The following is a 19655-nucleotide window of genomic DNA, read 5'->3' on the forward strand; positions in this document are numbered from 1 at the left end:
TTGAGCACTTACCAGGTATAGAGACAACGATGGATCACATAACTGTGTGGGTTCCACCTGTCAGGAGCTAATGAGACAGACCAATACAGTAAAATTGAACAGAGAGAAATGTGAGTTTGTAGTCAAAAGTCCAACTTTTATCTGAGACATTCTCTCTGAGGAAGGCATTAGGACAGAGCCAAGAAAACCATCAGCAATAGTTAATGTGGAACAACCTCAAAATAAAGATTAAATGAGAAGATTCTTAAAAATGATCACCTACTTGGCTAAATCCATTCCCCAGCTGTCCACACAATCTGCTCCACTATGATGTCTCATTGAGAAAAATAAGTGGATATGTCCTCGCGAGCAAGAGGCATACTTTCAAAATCTGAAGCGCAACATTTCAAAAGAGCCAATGTCAGATTTTATGATCCGTACAAGAGCACTAGGACCTCAGCAGATGCCTCACTGTACGGCCTAGGTACTGTCCTATTGCAGCAACATGTATGAGTTGACAGCCAGCAACCTGCACATCATGAACCTTGACAAGTGCCGAATCCAACTATGCACAAATCAAGAAACGACTTTTGGCTAGGCTGTCAGAGGTTCCATCAGTATGTTTAAGGACAGACCTTTGAAGTGAAACCAGACCATAAGACACTAGTGTCCATGTAACAAGTTCCCAGTTCACCAACAGACAGAGGAAGCGTGGGATGGTGATGTCAATTCCAAAGTATGTTTTATTGTTTTCACACTCAAACTCAATCTTCACACACATCAGTGATCAAGTCAGCTCTCTCTCCCCATCTGCTGCTGATGCTGCTCCTTTATCCCCGTCGCTGCTCACTGCAATGCAAATCAGCTGTTAGTCAATTCCCGCACTGGTGTAAATCCTTTCCACTCACCTCTCCCATCCTCCCTCTCCAGAGATCAGTGTTCGACCACACCCCTGCTCCCACAGTCCATAAAGTCCAAGGCCTTCAATGACTGTCCCATTATATTCCAATGCATGCTCCTCAGACTCATCATAAAAACTTCAAAAATATGATGTCAAAATAATTTTCACACCTGGAAAATTAATGTTCGGGGCAGATACACTCTCTCAGGCTGTCGACAAACATGAAAATCCAAATGATGAAAAAAGTACAGACATAATGCAGTATGTTAACACAATTGTAACCTCAATTCTGGTGTCTCCAGAGAGAACAGAGCAAATAAGAAAAGTAACTGAATGGAACAATAAAGGAACTCAAAGGATCATACTGAAATGTTGGTCAGAAAACAAAAGTGACTGTCCAAAGCCAATCCATGATTACTGGACTGCTGGCCTAAAGGAAATAAGTTTGTCATCCCAGCATTGATGCGCAAAGAAATACTGCAAAAATACTTACTCTTGAGTTTTGCAGGTGCCACGTGGAGAACACCAGCTCGGTTGCCAGGACTAAAGCTCGTTACTCCTCTCATCCCATTATCAGTGGCACCTGCTTCCTAATTACCCTTTCCCTATTTAAGCTCCCCTTTTTGTTCAGTCCTTTGCCAGATTATTTTTCATGTTTATGTAATGCTAGTTTGTCTGTCTGTTTCCAGATATTGGTCGGTCCTTGTTATTTTTGTCAGTTTCTGATTTATTCTGTTTTGTTAGTTTTGGAGTTTAGAGTTTTGGTTTCTTTTTGTATCCTGTTTTGTTGTTAAATAAAGCCATTTCAGTTGCCTTCCTGCATTTAGGTCCTCTCCTCAGAAATCATGTGACACATCCAGTGCTTGGCTGCCTGTACCAAAAGGTTGGAGTAGACTTTTGGACTGCAATGGTAAGAGCCACATTGTAGTCTGCAAAGCTGTCATTGCTTTTCTAAAGACATTCTATGCAAGTCAGGGAGTTTAGTTCTTTTGTAATTAAAGCCAAATTACCCAAGGTTCAATGAACTATCAGAGTTCTATAAAGATTGTGAAGGCTTTCATAAGGGAAAGGAGGACTTCCACAGGAGTCTAATGATTTACAGGAGTGCTCGCTGCAAAATGGGTTGTCCACAGCCCAAAAGGTAGGTTTGCCAGATACACACTAACCTACCTATCCATCAGGACCTGTTACCACTTGTAGCAGCAAACAAAATCAAATCTGCCAAACAAAGACAAACAAAAATGGCATCACAATAAGAAAGCAAAAACCTACAAAAACTAAAGCCTGGGGCAAGGTTTGCATCCTGAACTATTGCACAAGAACATGGACCCAACAAGGTTGTGTGCAAAGAGAACTGGTTCCACGTTCATATGAGGTTAAGGAACAGAGTGGACTTGAGACCACAAGATTTGCAACCAAATGGCCCAGGACTGTCTGACGTTTCTACCAGTGCTGATTACAGTTCTATGGACCATGCAGACTCACATCTGTCAAAGGGGTTACTGCTTCTCATGGGAAGTATTGCAGACCAAAAACACTTCGTTCGATATACTGTATACAATATGTGTGGGCTGAATAAAAGCAGTTGAAATGATGCTGAAGCTCTCTATTGTGATTTTAAAAACATAACAGTATCATGAAAAGGAATGAAAAACTAACAAACAAAATCCAGTTGACTACAAATGAAGGTAGCATTAAAACCATCGTTTCTTTTCTCCTCTTGCTTTCCTTTTGTTTTCCAACTTATCTTCCAAATCTGAGCACATCTTATTCACGTGAAGTTTTGCACAACAAAACAGGATGATAAAAAACAGCACAAAATCTTTCACAGAGTCATCCATTGTTTTGAAGTGAGTCAGTTAAGCTGTTGTCTCATTAAGTTCAGGTGTTACTGTTAAGCTTCCACATTTTATTTTTTAAAAAGCTCTTCAAGTGATCCGATGCCAGAATAGGTTTTTATACTGCAAAATATTTTTCTTAAACATTAGGCTGTCTTTGATTTGTTTCCCGCTAAAATATCGTGCTGAGTTTTTTTTTTTTTTTTTTTTTTTACACTTTTTTTCTTAGTATCTGCCCATCCATTAACAAGGAAAAATAAAAATGGCACTTCTGTCATGGAATATCAAAGTCTTTTTCCCTCTCTGCAAGAAAACTCTCGAAGTCAAGGAGTTCCAGATGTCAAAGGTTAGGCTTTATTGAGCAAAACAACAAAGTCAAGATGCCAGCTGTTCATCTGACTATCCAGTCCCAAACTCTCATTTTTATACATTTCTGTTATCATCCTTGAGCCAATAAACATGCATTTCTGTTATCTTAGCCAATGGGCATGCTTTCCCACCTTTTCTGTGTTCCACCATTATTTAACAGACTTTCTATTGGTGGAATCCTGGCAACCTGTCTATTAAAAAAAAAAAAAAAAAATTGTCCCATTTATTTAATAAAGTGTACATTCTATGTAAACAGAAGAGAGTAGTTTAACCATAATAAAGTTGCTTCACTAATGGCTGTAACAGCCAGTGCTTGAGGAATGCTTTCTCCACTTTGTACTCTACATATAATGTTTCTGAGTGTACTTTTCAGGTAAGCATATGTGTATTTTCCATAACGTAGTCACATAGGCCTTACAGCCATGTTCCTGGTTTACATAATACCCAGGCTACTCAATACAAATATCTTTTCTGTGTTTGATAAAAATATACTATATATTCCCTCCTATGAGACTTCACAAAGTCTCACTTCTATTGCCTTTACCCAGAGTGCAACTTCACAAGTCAGTCTCCTTCCTTTCTATCAAGTGACCAATACAAGACACACACCCCTCTAACAATGATTTTTCTTATGGAATCGCACTCTGGAGGAGAAACAAGACCAAACATCTTCCTCCACATTTGACTAGGAGGAAGTAAAAGATCTCATCTCCCTAACTAAGTCTTTCTAGGGGGTAACACAAATCAGAAAGAAATCTATTTCTTGTATTGAAGCATGTGTGTGCAAATGCAGCCTTGCCCATGGTTGTCATGGTTATGTAGAGTACATCAATGATTAGACTTATTTCAGTAGATTAACATACTTCATTGATTAAACAATATCAGCAGTTTACTCAGCATATTGATACGTCCCATGGTGCCAGAGGAACTCACAGACATTTCTGGTAGTCTGGAGTGCTATCTGGTGGTGTTGGAGCAGACAGCAGGTTTTTAAACCACCAGTAGAGTCTTGCCCTTGCTGCTAAGCTCTGAGGTGATGTCTTAGCCTCTGGCCCTCCTGTGTTTTTCAAAGTTTATACTTGCATATTATACTTCATTCAAATGTAATTTACTTGGTTAATAGTACCTTCGAAAATTATTCAAACAATAAGTGATACTTTTAAAATATTCAAAAAGTACACAGTTTGATTAAACAACAAACATCAATAACCCTAAAAGAAATAATAACTTCAGAAAGGGGCGTATCCCAAAATAATAAACATAACACCCTCTATCTTCCTGCCTACTCTACCCAATCTAGAGTACTACCTAATTTTGCATAAAAGAAAATACAATGAGTATGCTGACTCCCTTGCTATTCAAAAACAATAGAAAACTGAAAATAAAGAGTCACAAATAAAAGGCTCCCCTTCCCTACCACTCTTTATGTAGTGAGGTTTTACATTACTTCGTCCAGTTCATCCAGTCCAGGACCTATAGGGTACACAGTGGCCCCAATGTCAATTCCATATGGTTTTACAGACACTTTGATCATCTGTTTGGCTGCAGCATTGGCCATCATTGATCTGAGGAGAGGCACAACACAACAAAACGGCTATAGCTATTATTATTCCCACTTTACTAAGCCATTCTCCCCAGGCTCCAAATATTTTGTCAAACCAATTTCCAATATGGTGGTCTCTTCCTGCATTCTCAGTCACCTCTTCCCTTAGGCTTCTTCATTGCCTCAGTAAAGGATCCATTAGGAGCTGTATTATTTGGAATACAAGTACAACAGTCAGCTCCAAACATTACACCAATTCTTTTTTCTGCCAATAACCAATTTAGAGGATATTTTGCCATGCCATTCTGTTGGCTGTTCTCCTAAGGCCTTCAATGCTTCATCAGTGTAATTAATGAATCTCTGCTGATTGTAGTAAATGTAATTAATCCATTCCGTATTCTTATTAAGTGTTATCCATATGAATATAGACTCAAAGCCTGATTTTATTTCATCTCTAGCTTTAAATTCATTGGTATTCCTCTCGGTTGACCAATTGCATCTAAGTATACATTAGGGTCTTTCTGATAGGCTCTTTTTACTCTATATGTTTTCTGTACAGATTCTCTAGGTTCATTCAGGTTTTCAGATTCTTTTGGGCCCCAGTCTAACATCGTTATTTTTTGCACTAGTCTTACTCTAGCACATATTCCTTTCCAAACTTTGGGTAATGTAGCCTGCAATCGTTTTCCTCCACAAATCCAAAAGTAGTCTGCTATGGCTGCTGTTTGTTCCTCAGATGTACTTATCATAGGAAAAATTAGAGTTTGGTTTTCACAACTGAAAAGGCATCCTTTCTGAGTTGTATTCCAACATCCTGGGGCTTCTATTATTGTAAAATGTTCCTTCATTGTGGCTGTTGAAAATGGGGCGTCTTTTATTATACAATTTCCTGTTGTACCTATTATGAGGTTAGACTTATAGACTCCCTGACCATACATTTTTTCATCCAAATGCCAAATTATTGCGCAGTTGCCTCAAAATTTTCCCATATCTTTTTCTCCAATGGATTTATTAAAACACTCATATTTAAGTGTACAGTTTATAACATATGTTAAAGAGCTTTCTCTTTTTCACGCATCTATTCGAACATCTAAACATTTACATTCATCTCCCCAACCCTCCAATTGTAATATCTTGATTTGTACTTTGAGTGTCCCAAAAATGCCAGACACTCGGCTGGGCAGAACGGTGCTTTTAGCTTTTCAACACAATTTCGTGAATAATATTGGGCACAATGCATATAATCATATTGGTTGGCACTACTGTAAGCTTTTTCAAAGGTGATGGTGAACATAACACGCAATTAGACATTCCTGATTGTTTTGCTGTATACTCTGCCCATTTAAATCAATCATTCTGATGTGTGTTTTCTAGCAATCTTTCCTTTTCCAATGATGGGTCAGTTTCATAGTCTGGGTCATCATAAGATGTCTCTATGGTAATTTTGTAGTCTGATATAGCAATTTTGTAGTCTGGTATTCTGTATCACCATAAGGGGTCTTTGGTGGCAATGCTATAGACTGATAGTCTGGACCACCATAAGGATCCTGATAGTCTTCATAGTCATACGAGGGGTCAAAAGACCTCTTTTTAATGGATTTATTTACTTGAGTACCTTGTGTCAGATCAGTAGCATTATGGAGACCATTCAAGCATTGAGAAGTCAAGCATGGGAAACTCTTCCCGCCCTGGGTCTGGGGATTGGTTTCTGGAAAGCCTTGGGTCTGGGGTAATTGCTGCATCAGGTGCACCAACATCTGTATCAATGTCAGAACCTCTCTCACCTTCCTGTTCTGTCTCCTCTGGCTGCAGTACATCCTCCTGCAGTTGTATTTCATTTCCTGCTTCAGTATGCTCAGTTGCCCTAAAATGACGTGCAATAGCGTTACTACTCTATCCTTCCTGCTCTGTACTTCCTTCTCCTCCTTCTACCCTTTCTTGGTCATGGGTTTCAAGTTCTCTCTCAACTTCATGTATAGTAGTTAATTGTCTCATGTAAACTCTTAATTCCATCTGCAACTGTTCTAGAGGTGGTCCTTCGTAAGGTCCTCTTAAGTATAGTACTGGCATGGATCTGCCCGTTAACATTTCATGCGTTGTTAGATTAGTTAGATTCTATTGGTTTGCATGTGGTAATCCATTAGCGCAAGAGGCAAAGCATCAACCCAATTGAGTTTAGTGTCAACACAAATTTTATTGAGCTTGGCTTTGAGAGTTCCATTCACTCTTTCTACCATTCCCTGTGATTGTGGATGATAGACACACCCTAGTCTTTGTTTTATTCTTAGTTGCTGTAACACTGTTTTCACTGTTCTTTGGACAAATGCTGAGCCATTGTCAGAACTGATTTGAGATGGTATACCAAATCTTGGAATGGCCTCTCTGGTCAGAAATTTTATTACAGTTTGGACTCCCTGATCTGCTGACGGTACTGCCTCTACCCATCTGCTGAATCTGTCTACTATCACCAACATGTATCTTTTTCCTCTTACTGATTTTATCATGTCCACAGTCTTTTACCAGATGTTTAAATTGTCCTTCTGGAACTGGTATGTGACCTATTGGTGCAGATGTACCTTTTCTGACATTATTTTGGGCACAAATTTTGCATTCAGCCAAATATTTGTCTACCATTGCCTGTAGGTATGGCAACCAATATCCCTGTTGTTTTATTTTTCTAATCACTTCCCCCCTTGCACAATGGTCAAAACCATGCGCATCTGAGATTAGAATAGTAAGAAGTGATGTTGGAGCAATCATATGACCTTCATGTGAGCGTCATATACCATTTGCATCTCTGCTTACATCTCTTTGTTGCTATACCCTAGGTTCATAAGGGCCAGCCTGATGCTGCTTATGAGCTATATCATCCAATTGGGGTTGAGGTTGAATCAAAATTGAAGGTGCCATTACTGCTAATTGGCATCCCGAAGCCCTTTTGGCATACAAATCTACAGCATTATTGCCTTGAATGACAAAGTCATTGCCTTTTTTTTGTGCTTGACATTTGATGATTGCTAATCTTTTTGGATGCATCATAGTTGAAATCAATTTAATTATTTGGTCACCATGTTGAATTGGTGTCCCATCACTCTTTTTGAACCCCCTTTGTTTCCAAACCGCTCCAAATAGATGGCACACTCCATGTGCATATGCAGAATCTGTGTAAATATTAACAGTTTGATTTTTAGACAATTGACAAGCTTCGGTTAGTGCTTTTAATTCAACCAATAGTGCCGAGCATGGTTGCTCACAAAGCTGCAACACAATTGTGATAAAACTATTGTCTTCTCTCTTGACAATAGCATACCCAGCATGATTTCCAAGATGGTCTTTGAAATATGACTCATCTACAAAATAATCTGCAGCTGCTTCCGTGATTGGTGTTGATTCTAAATCTGGTCTTAAATGAGTAAAAGCTAGAGAGTCTATTACACATTCATGAGGTGTCCCTTCCCTTTCTAGAGGAATGAAATTGGCTGGGTTTACTGTTGTGCATCTGTTTATGGTGATGTCGGGGTAAGTTAGCAGTGTTGAGTATGTCAAACACCTGGCTTGGGTCAAAACAAATCTACTTTTTTCTAATAGTTCTGTTACTTTGTGATGGGTGTAAATTATGACTGGGTAGCCCATTGTCACAGTGGAAGCTTTGTCATAAGCAAAATATACTGCTGCTAGTCCTTGATAACATGGCGGGTAGCCCTGTGCTACATTGTCCAATTTGGTGCTGTAATAAGCAATTGGTTGCTTTTTTCTTCCACTACAAATTTCCTGCATTAAGACTGCTGACACATATCCGTCTTTTCTATCTGCTACATACAAATGGAATGGTCTGGCATAGTCTGGGGTTGCCAGAGCTGGAGCTGTCTGAAGCTCTTTTTTCAATGATTCAAATGCTATTAATGCATCAGTATTCCATGTCAGTTGTGCTCAGAGATTCTGATGCCCTGTCTGTTTCATCAGTGCCCTTAAGGGGGCCATTTTGATAGCATAATATTCTATCCAATCAGCATTATAACCTGTCATACCTAAAAAGGTCATCATTTGTCCCACTGTTTGTGGTTGAGGTGCTTTACTTATGCCCTTGAACGGACTTGGTGATATAGCCTTGGTTTAATGTGCAATGATTCGTCATAAATATTCTACCTGTGGCAGGCAGTATTGCAATTCCTCTTTAGAGACCTTGTGGCCTCCTTCAGCCAATTTGGTGAGCACTTTAGTGGAATCTTGATGACATTGTTCTAATGTTGTTGAGCAAATCAACAGATCATCCACATACTGTATCAATGTGCTATCCAGTCTAAGATCTTCCAAATCAGTTTTTAAAACTTGATTGAACACATGTGGTGAGTGTTTGAATCCTTGGGGCATTCTGGTGTATGTATACTGTTTACCTTGATAGGTGAATGAAAAAAGGTGTCTACATTCCTCTGCTAAGCAGAACACAGGTCAATTACGGTAATATAATTTGCAGCAGGAGGAACATTAGTCAACAGCATATGTGGATTTGGGAGTGTAAAAGAGGACGCGAGAAGCAGTTTTCCTTTTTCAGGTGACGCTTTTATTTCCCCTTTTCCTCGACACCACTTTATAGTTACATTCATACACTATCCACACTAACACACACACACTGCTTCTACAAACAACTTCCACTATTCAGGAATGGTCACTCTGGCTCAGCTCTGTCATATCCAGTCTCTCACTCTGAGCGTTGTGTCGCTCTCTTTATGCCGCTCTCCCCGTGCTCACTGAAATTAGAGACAGGTGTTAGACATAATTTAGCTCAGGAGTAAGCGCCCTTACCGCTTTCTCTCTCCGGAGAGATGCTTGACCACGCCCCCGCTGCCACAGGGACCTCTGCAGACCAATCTTCCACTACTTCATTAACTGCTCTCAAATCATGCACCAAGTGCCATTTTGATTTGTCTGCTTTAGCAATTGGCAATATGGCTGTGTTACAATGGCTTGCTGTTTCAATCAATACCCCAGCTTTGATCAGCCCCTCAATAATCTTTTTAGTTCCTTCTACAGCTTCCTGTTTAAATGGATATTGTTGTTTTCTTGGTAGCTGCACTCCTGGTCTGATTTAATTCTAACTGTATTAGCAGATTTCACTAAACCTACGTCTGTGTCATGTTGAGACCACAATTCATCTGGTACCTGTTCTTCCATCTCTAACAACAATTCAACTGTTTTTGAATTTAACTTCTTTTCTTTTTCTCTAGTAGTCACCACCACCACTGGGATACCTGTCATACTTGTAGTACACAGACATTTTAGGTATGTTTTGTCTGCTGTTTCAAAAATTAAAGGATTCTCTGTTGCTTCTCACTTTTTCCCTTCCGCTCTCTGTACCATTGCTCCTAAGTCTTTTGCCTGATGTTCATTACTTACATATAAGGTAACATGTGGAGCTGAATTTTGCACTTGAAACCATTTCTCAATGAAACTACATTTCTCAAGTTGTAGTGCTGCTCCCTCTGGTCCTATAATTGTATTGTGAACTCAATGGAACTTCCTGTCCTTTTGTGTCATTCAACCATTTCTTTTCAAGTTTTGGGTCCCTATCATGATCATATATTATGGTACAATGGAACTCAGTCTTTTGCATGCTTGGTTCACAAAGCTGCTTTTTGATATATTTTCCCCATTTGTTGATTGTTTCTTCTACATTTTTCCCTAAATCTCCTAACCAACATATGTTTGCTTGTGGCTCTTGGGGTACTTGGGATTTTGTGACAGTCATTTGCTTAGTTCCCTTGCTGTCTATGTCTATTCCCTCAGGAGAGCACCATATCTGCAAGTTCATTTTATATATGGCATCCCTTCCTAACAAATTAACAGGTGTTTGTTCTGATATTAGAATGGGAATTTTTATTTCTGTGTCTTTTGCTTTTATGCTAACTGGAGCCGTCATTGGAATTAGCTGTGTAAGTCCTGAGAATCCTACTGTCTTTACATATTTTCCAGATTTAGGGAGGTGAGAGGCATAATTTGGATTTATACATGTGAACGTGACTCCAGTGTCTAGCATAACTGGTGTTGTCTTGCCATCTATTTTAACCTACAGAATAGGTTCTTGATCAGCATCAGATGATATAATTGGAAGCTGACCCCTCCCCGTAGGATCCTCTGGGCAGCCCTAATCTGGTCCACGCCATGGATTTACTGGACCTGGCGCTTGAGCTTGGTATTCTTGCTGCCTTGGATTATTGCCTGGACTTGGTGCTTGGTTATTTTGCCATGGATTGGTAGGGCAGTCTCGTCTGTTGTGTCCGGGCTGGTTGCATCCCCAACATACTCCAGGTTGACCATTAATTCTCTGCTGGCCATTGTTCCGTCTTCCTCTTCCCCTTCCTCGTTGTTGTCTGTTCCAGTTTCTGTTATTTGATTGTTCTGGTTTTAGGTAGATTACAATTGGTGTTTGTGGCTGTGAGGTATTTCTAGCTGTTGCCATTGCATTCTGGACAAGTACAGGCATGTTCACAGGAGCCATTACTGCTGATTGTTCCTCTTCTTTTTCTTTTACTGCAGCTTGAATCTTCTTTCTTTTGCCAGTTAGTTCTTCAAGTTGTAGTTGTGTCAGCTTTCTTTGCAGTTCTCTCTCTTGGTACTTTAGTTTCAGCTCATTCTTCCTGTATTATTCCACAGCATGAGCCACATGTTCACAGAACTCCTTTTGTGTTTTGGAGTTCAGTCCAACCACATCTTCCAGCTTGGCCTTCACTGTAGGTGGCATGGCATCCACTATGGCACTTCTGAACAATGCTGTCATTACTGGATCTCCTTCTGGGTCTCTTTCTAGTTATTGTTTCCATCTTCTCAGTTGTTTCTGGATGTAGGTGGTAGGATTCTGTTTCACCTATTCGTTCTCCTTTCAGAGATTTCGGATCCATCTGTGTTGGGTATTCATTTCTTAATGCAGACCATACCATCGCACGATACCTGTCAAATGAGATCCCATTCATTCTTGGATTGTCAATTGCTTGGTGTAGATTTACTACTCCAAGGATCTCATTCATCTTAAATCCTCCCAGGCACTTAGCCAGTACTGCCTTGATGTATCCAATTGCCAGCAACTTTCCCATTGTTTCTTCTTCCACCATTCTGATCCATTTTCCAGCTCCCTCATCGATTCACTGGGTAGATGCATGCTGCTTGTGGATCTTATCAATCTGTCCTTTCCCCCTTGTAACCATAATGGTTCCTCCTTTGGCACATCCTCAAGGAGTAGTTTGCCTGAAACATGTTTATATTCTTTCTTAGGGCTGTTCGAGTGTGTTCTTCCCTTTGAGCGTCTGCATCATTCTCTAGATTATATTCTCGCCAGGTCTCTTCTCAGTGCTTGCTCCTCTCTTGATATTCGTTCCCCAGTCTCTATTATGTCTTGCTGCAGTTCCTGCATCACTTCTGTTAGGTTTATCTTAGGTGTGAATCTTTCCTCTGACATTTCCCCACATTCTTTTTCTTGTCTATTTCTCATCTCTTCTAGTGCTTGTGACACATTCTCACAGGTATTCAAACTTTCTGTGCCTTCAGATGCTTTCCTTTCATATTCTTTTCTTTTTCCCCTCCTTTCTTCTGTTTCTGACTCTTCCTTGTAATTTGACACCTCACTTTCCCCCTCATCATTCCTTTTGTGTGCATCATCCTCTATTTCTACCTTACCTCTTACCTCTACTGTTCCTGATATGACAGGCATCTGCTTCCCAGATGGGTCAAAAGGTGGTGCATAGGGAGGCGGTCTCTCTGTTATTTCTTCAGTTTTATCGTTCAAAAGTCTTTTTGCCTGTCTCTCAATTTTTAGTAGTTTTATCCCATGGTTTTTGAATAAATTCATTACCTCTTGTTCTTCTTCCCTTTTCCTGCCCTTATCTTTAGCCTTATGATTTTTTTTATCAATGCTTCCATTTCTCTACACGTAGCCACATCAAATGTTCCCTCTGCTGGCCATTTTGTGTTGAGACTTTGTTCTTTTCTCCCATTTTTTTTTTTTAGAAAACTCTCATGATGTTTCTATATATTGGGTATTCTGACCCCAGCAGCTCTACAGGTGTTGATGCCATTGTTATTAGAACTTATCAGTGTGTTTTATGCTTTTTTAACGTACCTCTAAAAACCCCCTCGTCTTCAGCAAACCAGCGACCTGTAGCAGCTATTCCTCCTGCCCAATGTATAAAAGGGAGAAATGGGGTTAATTCTACTTGACACCCTCCCCACGAAACCACAGATATATTTAATTGATTCCTAACACAGTATTCTAAATGAAAAGGTTCAAGGAAGTCAATGAGGGCTTCTCTCTCTTCTTTGTTTAAAATTCCCCTTCCTCTCTTTCCTCTTTCCTTTTTCTTCCTCTTTTTGCAAAAATTACTCATTAACTGCAGTAGTTGATTGCTAAATGTATTACTTTTTATTTTCTCTGACCCTCATATATTTCTACCCACATCTGTCGCATCTGTCCTGGGTCTCTTCTTAAAACAGTTGTTACCCTCAACCTTCCTATAGTCCTGTTCGTTTTGTGGACAGGTGTTATTTCTCCACTTTTTTTCTCTATGGAATAACACCTTACATTTCCACTGTACTGGTCATATGTCTGAACTTACAACAAGGTAACTGTTTTTTAGGATTGTTGCTCCTCCTACTCTCTCTGGCCAACGGCTCCCCAAATTCCTTTTGATAAGGCACATACACTGATCCAACAAGTAATTCTGCCGACACTACTAATTGCCCCAACTGAGTAGAACTTAGCACATAAAGTCCTTCCAATTGTTTTACCAATGGCTCAACAGTCAAATGTTTATTTACTATTGTTTGCCAGTCCACAGTTGGCCACTCCTTTTCTATTTCCCTCAAATTTGTGATTTTAGTCAACTTCCTCAGCAACTCATTTTTCTTTTGTTTTGTCAATTCCCTTACCTGCCCTGTAACATCTATATATTCAGATTATTTCCAGAAGTGATTGCTAATCCCTTTTGTTTCTATTAATATTTTTTTTCAAATTCTCTTTTCTTCTGATTCAGCTAGTTTTCGGTTTAAAATTTCTTTCTTGAACTCTGCTAGCTTCCACATCTGTCCTCAGTCAGGCAGCCCCTCACTTGCTTCACACACACTTACTCACACGCAGCCCCTCCCTTCACAGTCTCTCTTTAGCTACACAGTCAGTCCTGCACCATTACTTGCTTCTTTATACCACAGGGCTCATAAATGAAAGCAAGAAAACACTTACATGGGCATATAACAACACATTCAGCCGCATAATCACAGTTTAATCTCACACACACACACAGCATAACTCCGTATAAACACAGCACAACCAGTATAAACACAGCGCAGCCAATATAAAAACAATGCAATCAATTTTATAAACAACTCAACACAGTCAATATGTATATACTGTTCAACAGATATCTACACTATTCAGCCTGAGTATTATTTTATAAAGCCATCTCAACACCCTTCTTGGATGAACACACCTCTTGTGTGTACCTGCCAATTCAGCCCCTCCAGTGGTGCTATTTTGAGAAACAACGCAATCAAACTGTGGGCTCATTGTTCTCAGCCAGCTCAAAGGCCTCCGTTCACAACGGGCTCCCTCTCCTCACTGGTGTCACCACAGGAAGCGGTACCTGCAGGGTTTCAACACACCCCTCATGGGTGAACACACCTCTTGTGTGTACCTGCCAATTCAGCCCTTTCCGTCCAAGGAAAGTGGTATTCGCAGGATTTTGCGCGCTTCAACACTTATTTACATTCGCATGCACAGTTTTTTGAGATCTGGAACCCACTTTTCTATTTTGTCCAATTAATAATTTAATTACGTTTGGAACTGGTGAGGCCTTTAGAGTCACCACTACCCAGGCCCAACTCACAGCAGACTACACAAAACACCAAAAGCAAAAAATTGCTTACCTTATTTTTGGCACCAGTTATTTTGTGTAGCCTGCGTCAGCCAGCCTGCCGTGGCTCCCTGCTTTCTGGCCCCTCTCCAGCCCCACGTTGGGCACCAGTGAATTATGTTGTGGAATATCGAAGTCTTTACCCCTGTCTGCAAGAAAACTCTCGAAGTCAAGGAGTTCCAGATGTCAAAGGTTAGGCTTTATTGAGCAAAACAACAAAGTCGAGATGCCAGCTGTTCATCTGACTATCCAGTCCCAAACTCTCATTTTTATACATTTCTGTCATCATCCTTGAGCCAATAAACATACATTTCTGTTATCTTAGCCAAATGGGTATGCTTTCCCACCTTTTCTGTTTTCCACCATTACTTAACAGACCTTCTGATTCTTTCTAATGGTGGAATATTGGCAACCCGTCTTTTTTTTTTTTAAAGAATATTTTAGTCCCATTTATTTAATAAAGTGTATATGTAAACAGAATAGAGTAGTTTAAACATAATAAAGTAACTTGACTAATGGCTGTACCATCCAGTGCTTGAGGAATGCTTTCTCCACTTTGTACCATTCTATATATAATGTTGCTGAGTGTACTTTTCAGGTAAGCTTAAGACAGCATATGTGTGTTTTCCATAACATAGTCACGTAGGCCTTACAGCCACATTCCTGGTTTTCATAATACCCAGGCTACTCTACACAAATATATTTTCTATGTTTGATAAAAATATACTATACTTCATGCCAAAAAGGTTGCCTGGTTGAACTGGTGTAACTGAGTCAGGTTTGTAGGCCTCTTTGCTCACACATGCTTTTTCAGTTCTGCCCACAAATTTTCTATCGGATTGAGGTCAGGGCTTTGTGATGGCCACTCAAATACCTTGACTTTGTTGTCCTTAAGCCATTTTGCCACAACTTTGGAGGTATGCTTGGGGTCATTGTCCATTTGGAAGACCCATCTGTGACCAAGCTTTAACTTCCTGGCTTATGCCTTGAGATGTTGCTTCAATATAACCACATCATTTTCCTTCCTCATGATGCCATCTATTTTGTGAAGTGCATTAATCCCTCCTGCAGCAGAGCACCCCCACCACATGATGCTGCCACCCCCATGCTTCACGGTTGGGATGGTGTTCTTCGGCTTGCAAGCCTCACCCTTTTTCCTCCAAACATAACATTGGTTATTATAGCCAAACAGTTACATTTTTGTTTCATCAGACCAGAGGAAATTTCTTTGATCTTTGTCCCCATGTGCACTTGCAAACTGTAGTCTGGCTTTTTTTATGGCAATTTTGGAGCAGTGGCTTCTTCCTTGTTGAGCAGCCTTTCAGGTTATGTCAATATAGGACTCGTTTTACAGTGGATATACTTGTCTACCTGTTTCCTCCAGCATCTTCACAAGGTCCTTTGCTGTTGTTCTGGGATTGATTTGAACTTTTCGCACCAAACTACGTTCATCTTTAGGAGACAGAATGCGTCTCCTTCCTGAGCAGTCCTATTTCTTTTGATTTTTCCATGATGTCAAGCAAAGAGACACTGAGTTTGAAGGTAGGCCTTAAAATACATACACAGGTACACCTCCAGTTGACTCCAATTAGCCTATCAGAAGCTAATTGTCTAATTGCCTGAAGGCTTGACATCATTTTCTGGAATTTTCCAAGCTGCTTAAAGGCACAGTTAACTTAGTGTCTGTACAGTTCTGACCTGCTGGAATTGTGATATAGTCAATTAAAAGTGAAACAATCTGTCTGAAACAATTGTTGGAAAAATTACTCATGTCATGCACAAAGTAGATGTCCTAATCGACTTGCCAAAACTATAGTTTGCTAATATGAAATCTGTGGAGTGGCTAAAAAATTAGTTTTAATGACTTCAACGTAAGTGTATGTAAACTTCTGACTTCAACTGTACATTTGCCTTAATTAAAATATAAAATATGTTTTTAAGGTACTTAAATTTTTTTTAAAGAAATAAAAATAATGGAAAGATGACAAGAAAAAAGTCCATCTTGTTCTCCCCCTTTATAAAATTAAAACTACTAGTTTTTCTACTGTTTTGTGCTTACATCCCTATACTCTCTGTGAACTCACACAATATTTACATTTTAAACACTTTAATAAAAACTGAATTTCTATCATTTTCAGGACACGCTGTTTGTCTCGTGCATCCACAAGTTTCTGGCAAGTTTCTAAAAACTTTTTAGATTCTGCTGACCATGGTAGACCTACCACTCCACTGGTGTTCCTGACGTTGTCGCACTCATTGGGTGATCTTGTTGAGCTGAGCTTCGATGATTATTAAATTCCACCATACATAGTGTTACAAATCCTGCCTGTGTACGCTGAGTGAGTGAATGAGTGAGTGAGCGAGTGAGCAAGCGAAAGAGAGACAAAGAAAGAGGCAGGGAGCAGCACTACTGCTCCAAACAGCACCGGTTCCGATCAGGTTGTATAAAATCACACTGAACAGAATGACATATTTTGATGTCAAACTGAATAAATGCATTACTACAGTGTTAAAAAATTAAGTTAAAGTTAATTAATAGAGTTAAACATATTAAAATAATAACATGATTTAAATGGGACCCACCAATATTGTGCAAATTAGCTTTTCGGTGAGTCTCCTGTTGCTTTCAGAGGGTCTGAGACCCCCCTAGACCTACCGTAATTTACAACATGATGTTAACACAACTTTTAATGATTAAAACCAAAGTAAAAGAGAAAGAACCATTCCCTGTATGTTACTTTTTTGGGAAACTCATGTTAATTCACTCTGTACACTATAGACTGGCCTTGGTTATAATATACAATAAATTATTTTAATATTATTATCAATATGTGCCCAATGCAAAAACAAGCGGTCAATGTCTAGACTACACAGATTTTTGCAAGGTACACAGTAGAAATATTGGAATGAGCAAAACAACATTATTTAAAAATTATCTTTTTTATTATTTTAATGCTTCAAGATTTTTAACAGAATATAGTAGTTATTGATTTCAGTGGATGAAAGTCTATTCAGTTCTGCATGTTTCACAAATATTCAATTAAATGGAGAAATAATAGACTAATAGAACAATTGTGTCATTGTTAACATAATTTAGCACTATTGCTACTCTCAATCATAGAAGAATTCATAAAACAATTAGCATTTTACAGCATCAACAACAATAGTTTTCTAAACAAATACTTCTACTTCTTTTTAGTTTGTTGAGAAAGTACAGATGTTTTTCTGCCCTTCACATATAATGACAGCTCATTCAGAAAAACAGGTAATGTAGAAATTCACCCACTTATTTTGAATTGTTCTTTTGTGACAAATTTAATCAATTCTAAATTTCATTCCATTTGCAAGGTAAATAAATATGAACTTTGCTCACTGTGACAACCCTGGTCAATGATTTTTTTTATTATGAGTCTGTAGATGACTGGATTGGGCAAAACTCTTCCCACATGATGTGCAGTGGTATGGCCGCTCACCAGTATGCACTCTCTCATGTTTTTTCAAGTTTCCTGACCCAATGAAACTCTTCCCACATGAAGTGCAGTTGTATGGCCTCTCACCAGTATGCACTCTCTCATGCTTTTTCAGGTTTCCTGACCAAATGAAACTCTTCCCACATGAAGTGCAGTGGTATGGCTTCTCACCAGTATGCACTCTCTCGTGTGCTTTCAGGTTTCCTGACCCAATGAAACTCTTCCCACATGAAGTGCAGTGGTAAGGCTTCTCTCCAGTATGCACTCGCTCGTGTTTTTTCAGGTTTCCTGACCAAATGAAAGTTTTCCCACATAAAGTGCAGTGGTATGGCTTCTCTCCAGTATGCACTCTCTCGTGTTTTTTTAGGTTTCCTGAATTAGTGAAACTCTTTTCACACTGTGAACACTTGTAAGGTTTTTCTCCAGTATGGACTCTTTGGTGACGTTCCAAGTAACAAGCTCTGTGAAAGGCTTTCCCACATTCCGAGCACACATGATCTCTCACACCAGCATGTATGTTCTGGTGCTCTTTTAAACTGTGCAGCTGTAAAAAACTCTTTCCACAAAGTGAACACAAGTAAGGCTTTTCATTTAGATGAATGTTCCGGTGTATTCTTAAGACTGAAGCTGAAGAAAATGTTTTGCCGCAGTGATCGCAGCTATATGACTTTTCTCCAGAGTGAAAGGACAGATGATTTTTGAGACCACATGCCTGTCTGAAACTCTTGCCACACTGATGGCATTTGAAAGGCTTCTCACCAGTGTGAATTCTCATATGCCTATTAAGACTTGCTTTACGTGTAAAAGTATTCCCACACTGAGGGCAGGTGAAAGAATTGTTGGCTCTTGTTCTTCGAGTTCTTTTTTGCAAGAAGTTATTTTCAGTTTGTGAGCCACTAAAAGAGTTTTGTCCAGTTTTAAAATCATGTGTCTGATACGGATGGCGTTTCTCATCCACTTCATTTAGATCTGGACTTTCCTCTTTTACTTCCATCAAATCTGAAATGAAAACACAAAATACCATTCATTTCAAAGGACAAATTTTAAAATTAAGGAAATACAATTGACCCGAAATTTATAGCAGAAAGCTAAATGTGTCAAGTATCTATATAAATATGATCTTTTTTAAATGTTATCTAAGCTGCAGGGTTTAAGGGATGTAATCCCCGAAAACAGGGGATGTCCCCCAGATGTTCACCAATGTCTACTCAGGTCGGCATTTGATCATTTTTGTAACGTTGCCTGCAGGATGTTCCCAGGACATTTTGGACATTCGCAACAGGTCCCATTTTCATCCGGGCAAAACGTTCTGAAAATGACGTTCAGGGGACATCAGCGAACATCCCTGTTTTGTACCTAAAATAACATTCATCTTTGGTCCCACAGTGATCTTACAAGAATGCTTTTAATTATAAGGATGCAATTTACAGATGGGTTATTTATGTGCAAAACGCATCCATCCGTATCCATGTGTTGCCTTCTCTTATCAGACCTGCCTTGTTAATTTTTCAGCAACTTTTACAGATTACAGATTTTTAGGTTTGAATTAAGCCTATGGGAGGAATCAGCAGTAAACAGATACATCATGATGGCGCCGCAGCAGGCCGCCTCGGTGTGGAGCACTCCTATTGTTTTGTTGTTTTTGTTTGTTTGTCCTGT

At 39.4% G+C, this 19655-nt stretch overlaps 1 protein-coding gene across 2 annotated transcripts in view; it reads right to left on the reverse strand.

The window, feature by feature from the left end:
* Window positions 1–17483: 17483 nt before the first annotated feature.
* The window catches only part of LOC127442920 (zinc finger protein 239-like), a 128767-nt gene continuing 126595 nt past the window's right edge, over window positions 17484–19655 (reverse strand). For both annotated transcript variants that reach the window (XM_051701312.1, XM_051701311.1), the window contains exon 2: window positions 17484–18995. In XM_051701312.1, coding sequence (XP_051557272.1) covers window positions 17914–18995 — 1082 coding nt within the window. In that variant the 3' untranslated portion in view covers window positions 17484–17913. The remainder of the gene's footprint in view (window positions 18996–19655) is intronic.

This window comes from Myxocyprinus asiaticus, chromosome 6 (genome assembly GCF_019703515.2).
Source record: "Myxocyprinus asiaticus isolate MX2 ecotype Aquarium Trade chromosome 6, UBuf_Myxa_2, whole genome shotgun sequence".
In the NCBI taxonomy this organism is placed as follows: domain Eukaryota; kingdom Metazoa; phylum Chordata; class Actinopteri; order Cypriniformes; family Catostomidae; genus Myxocyprinus; species Myxocyprinus asiaticus.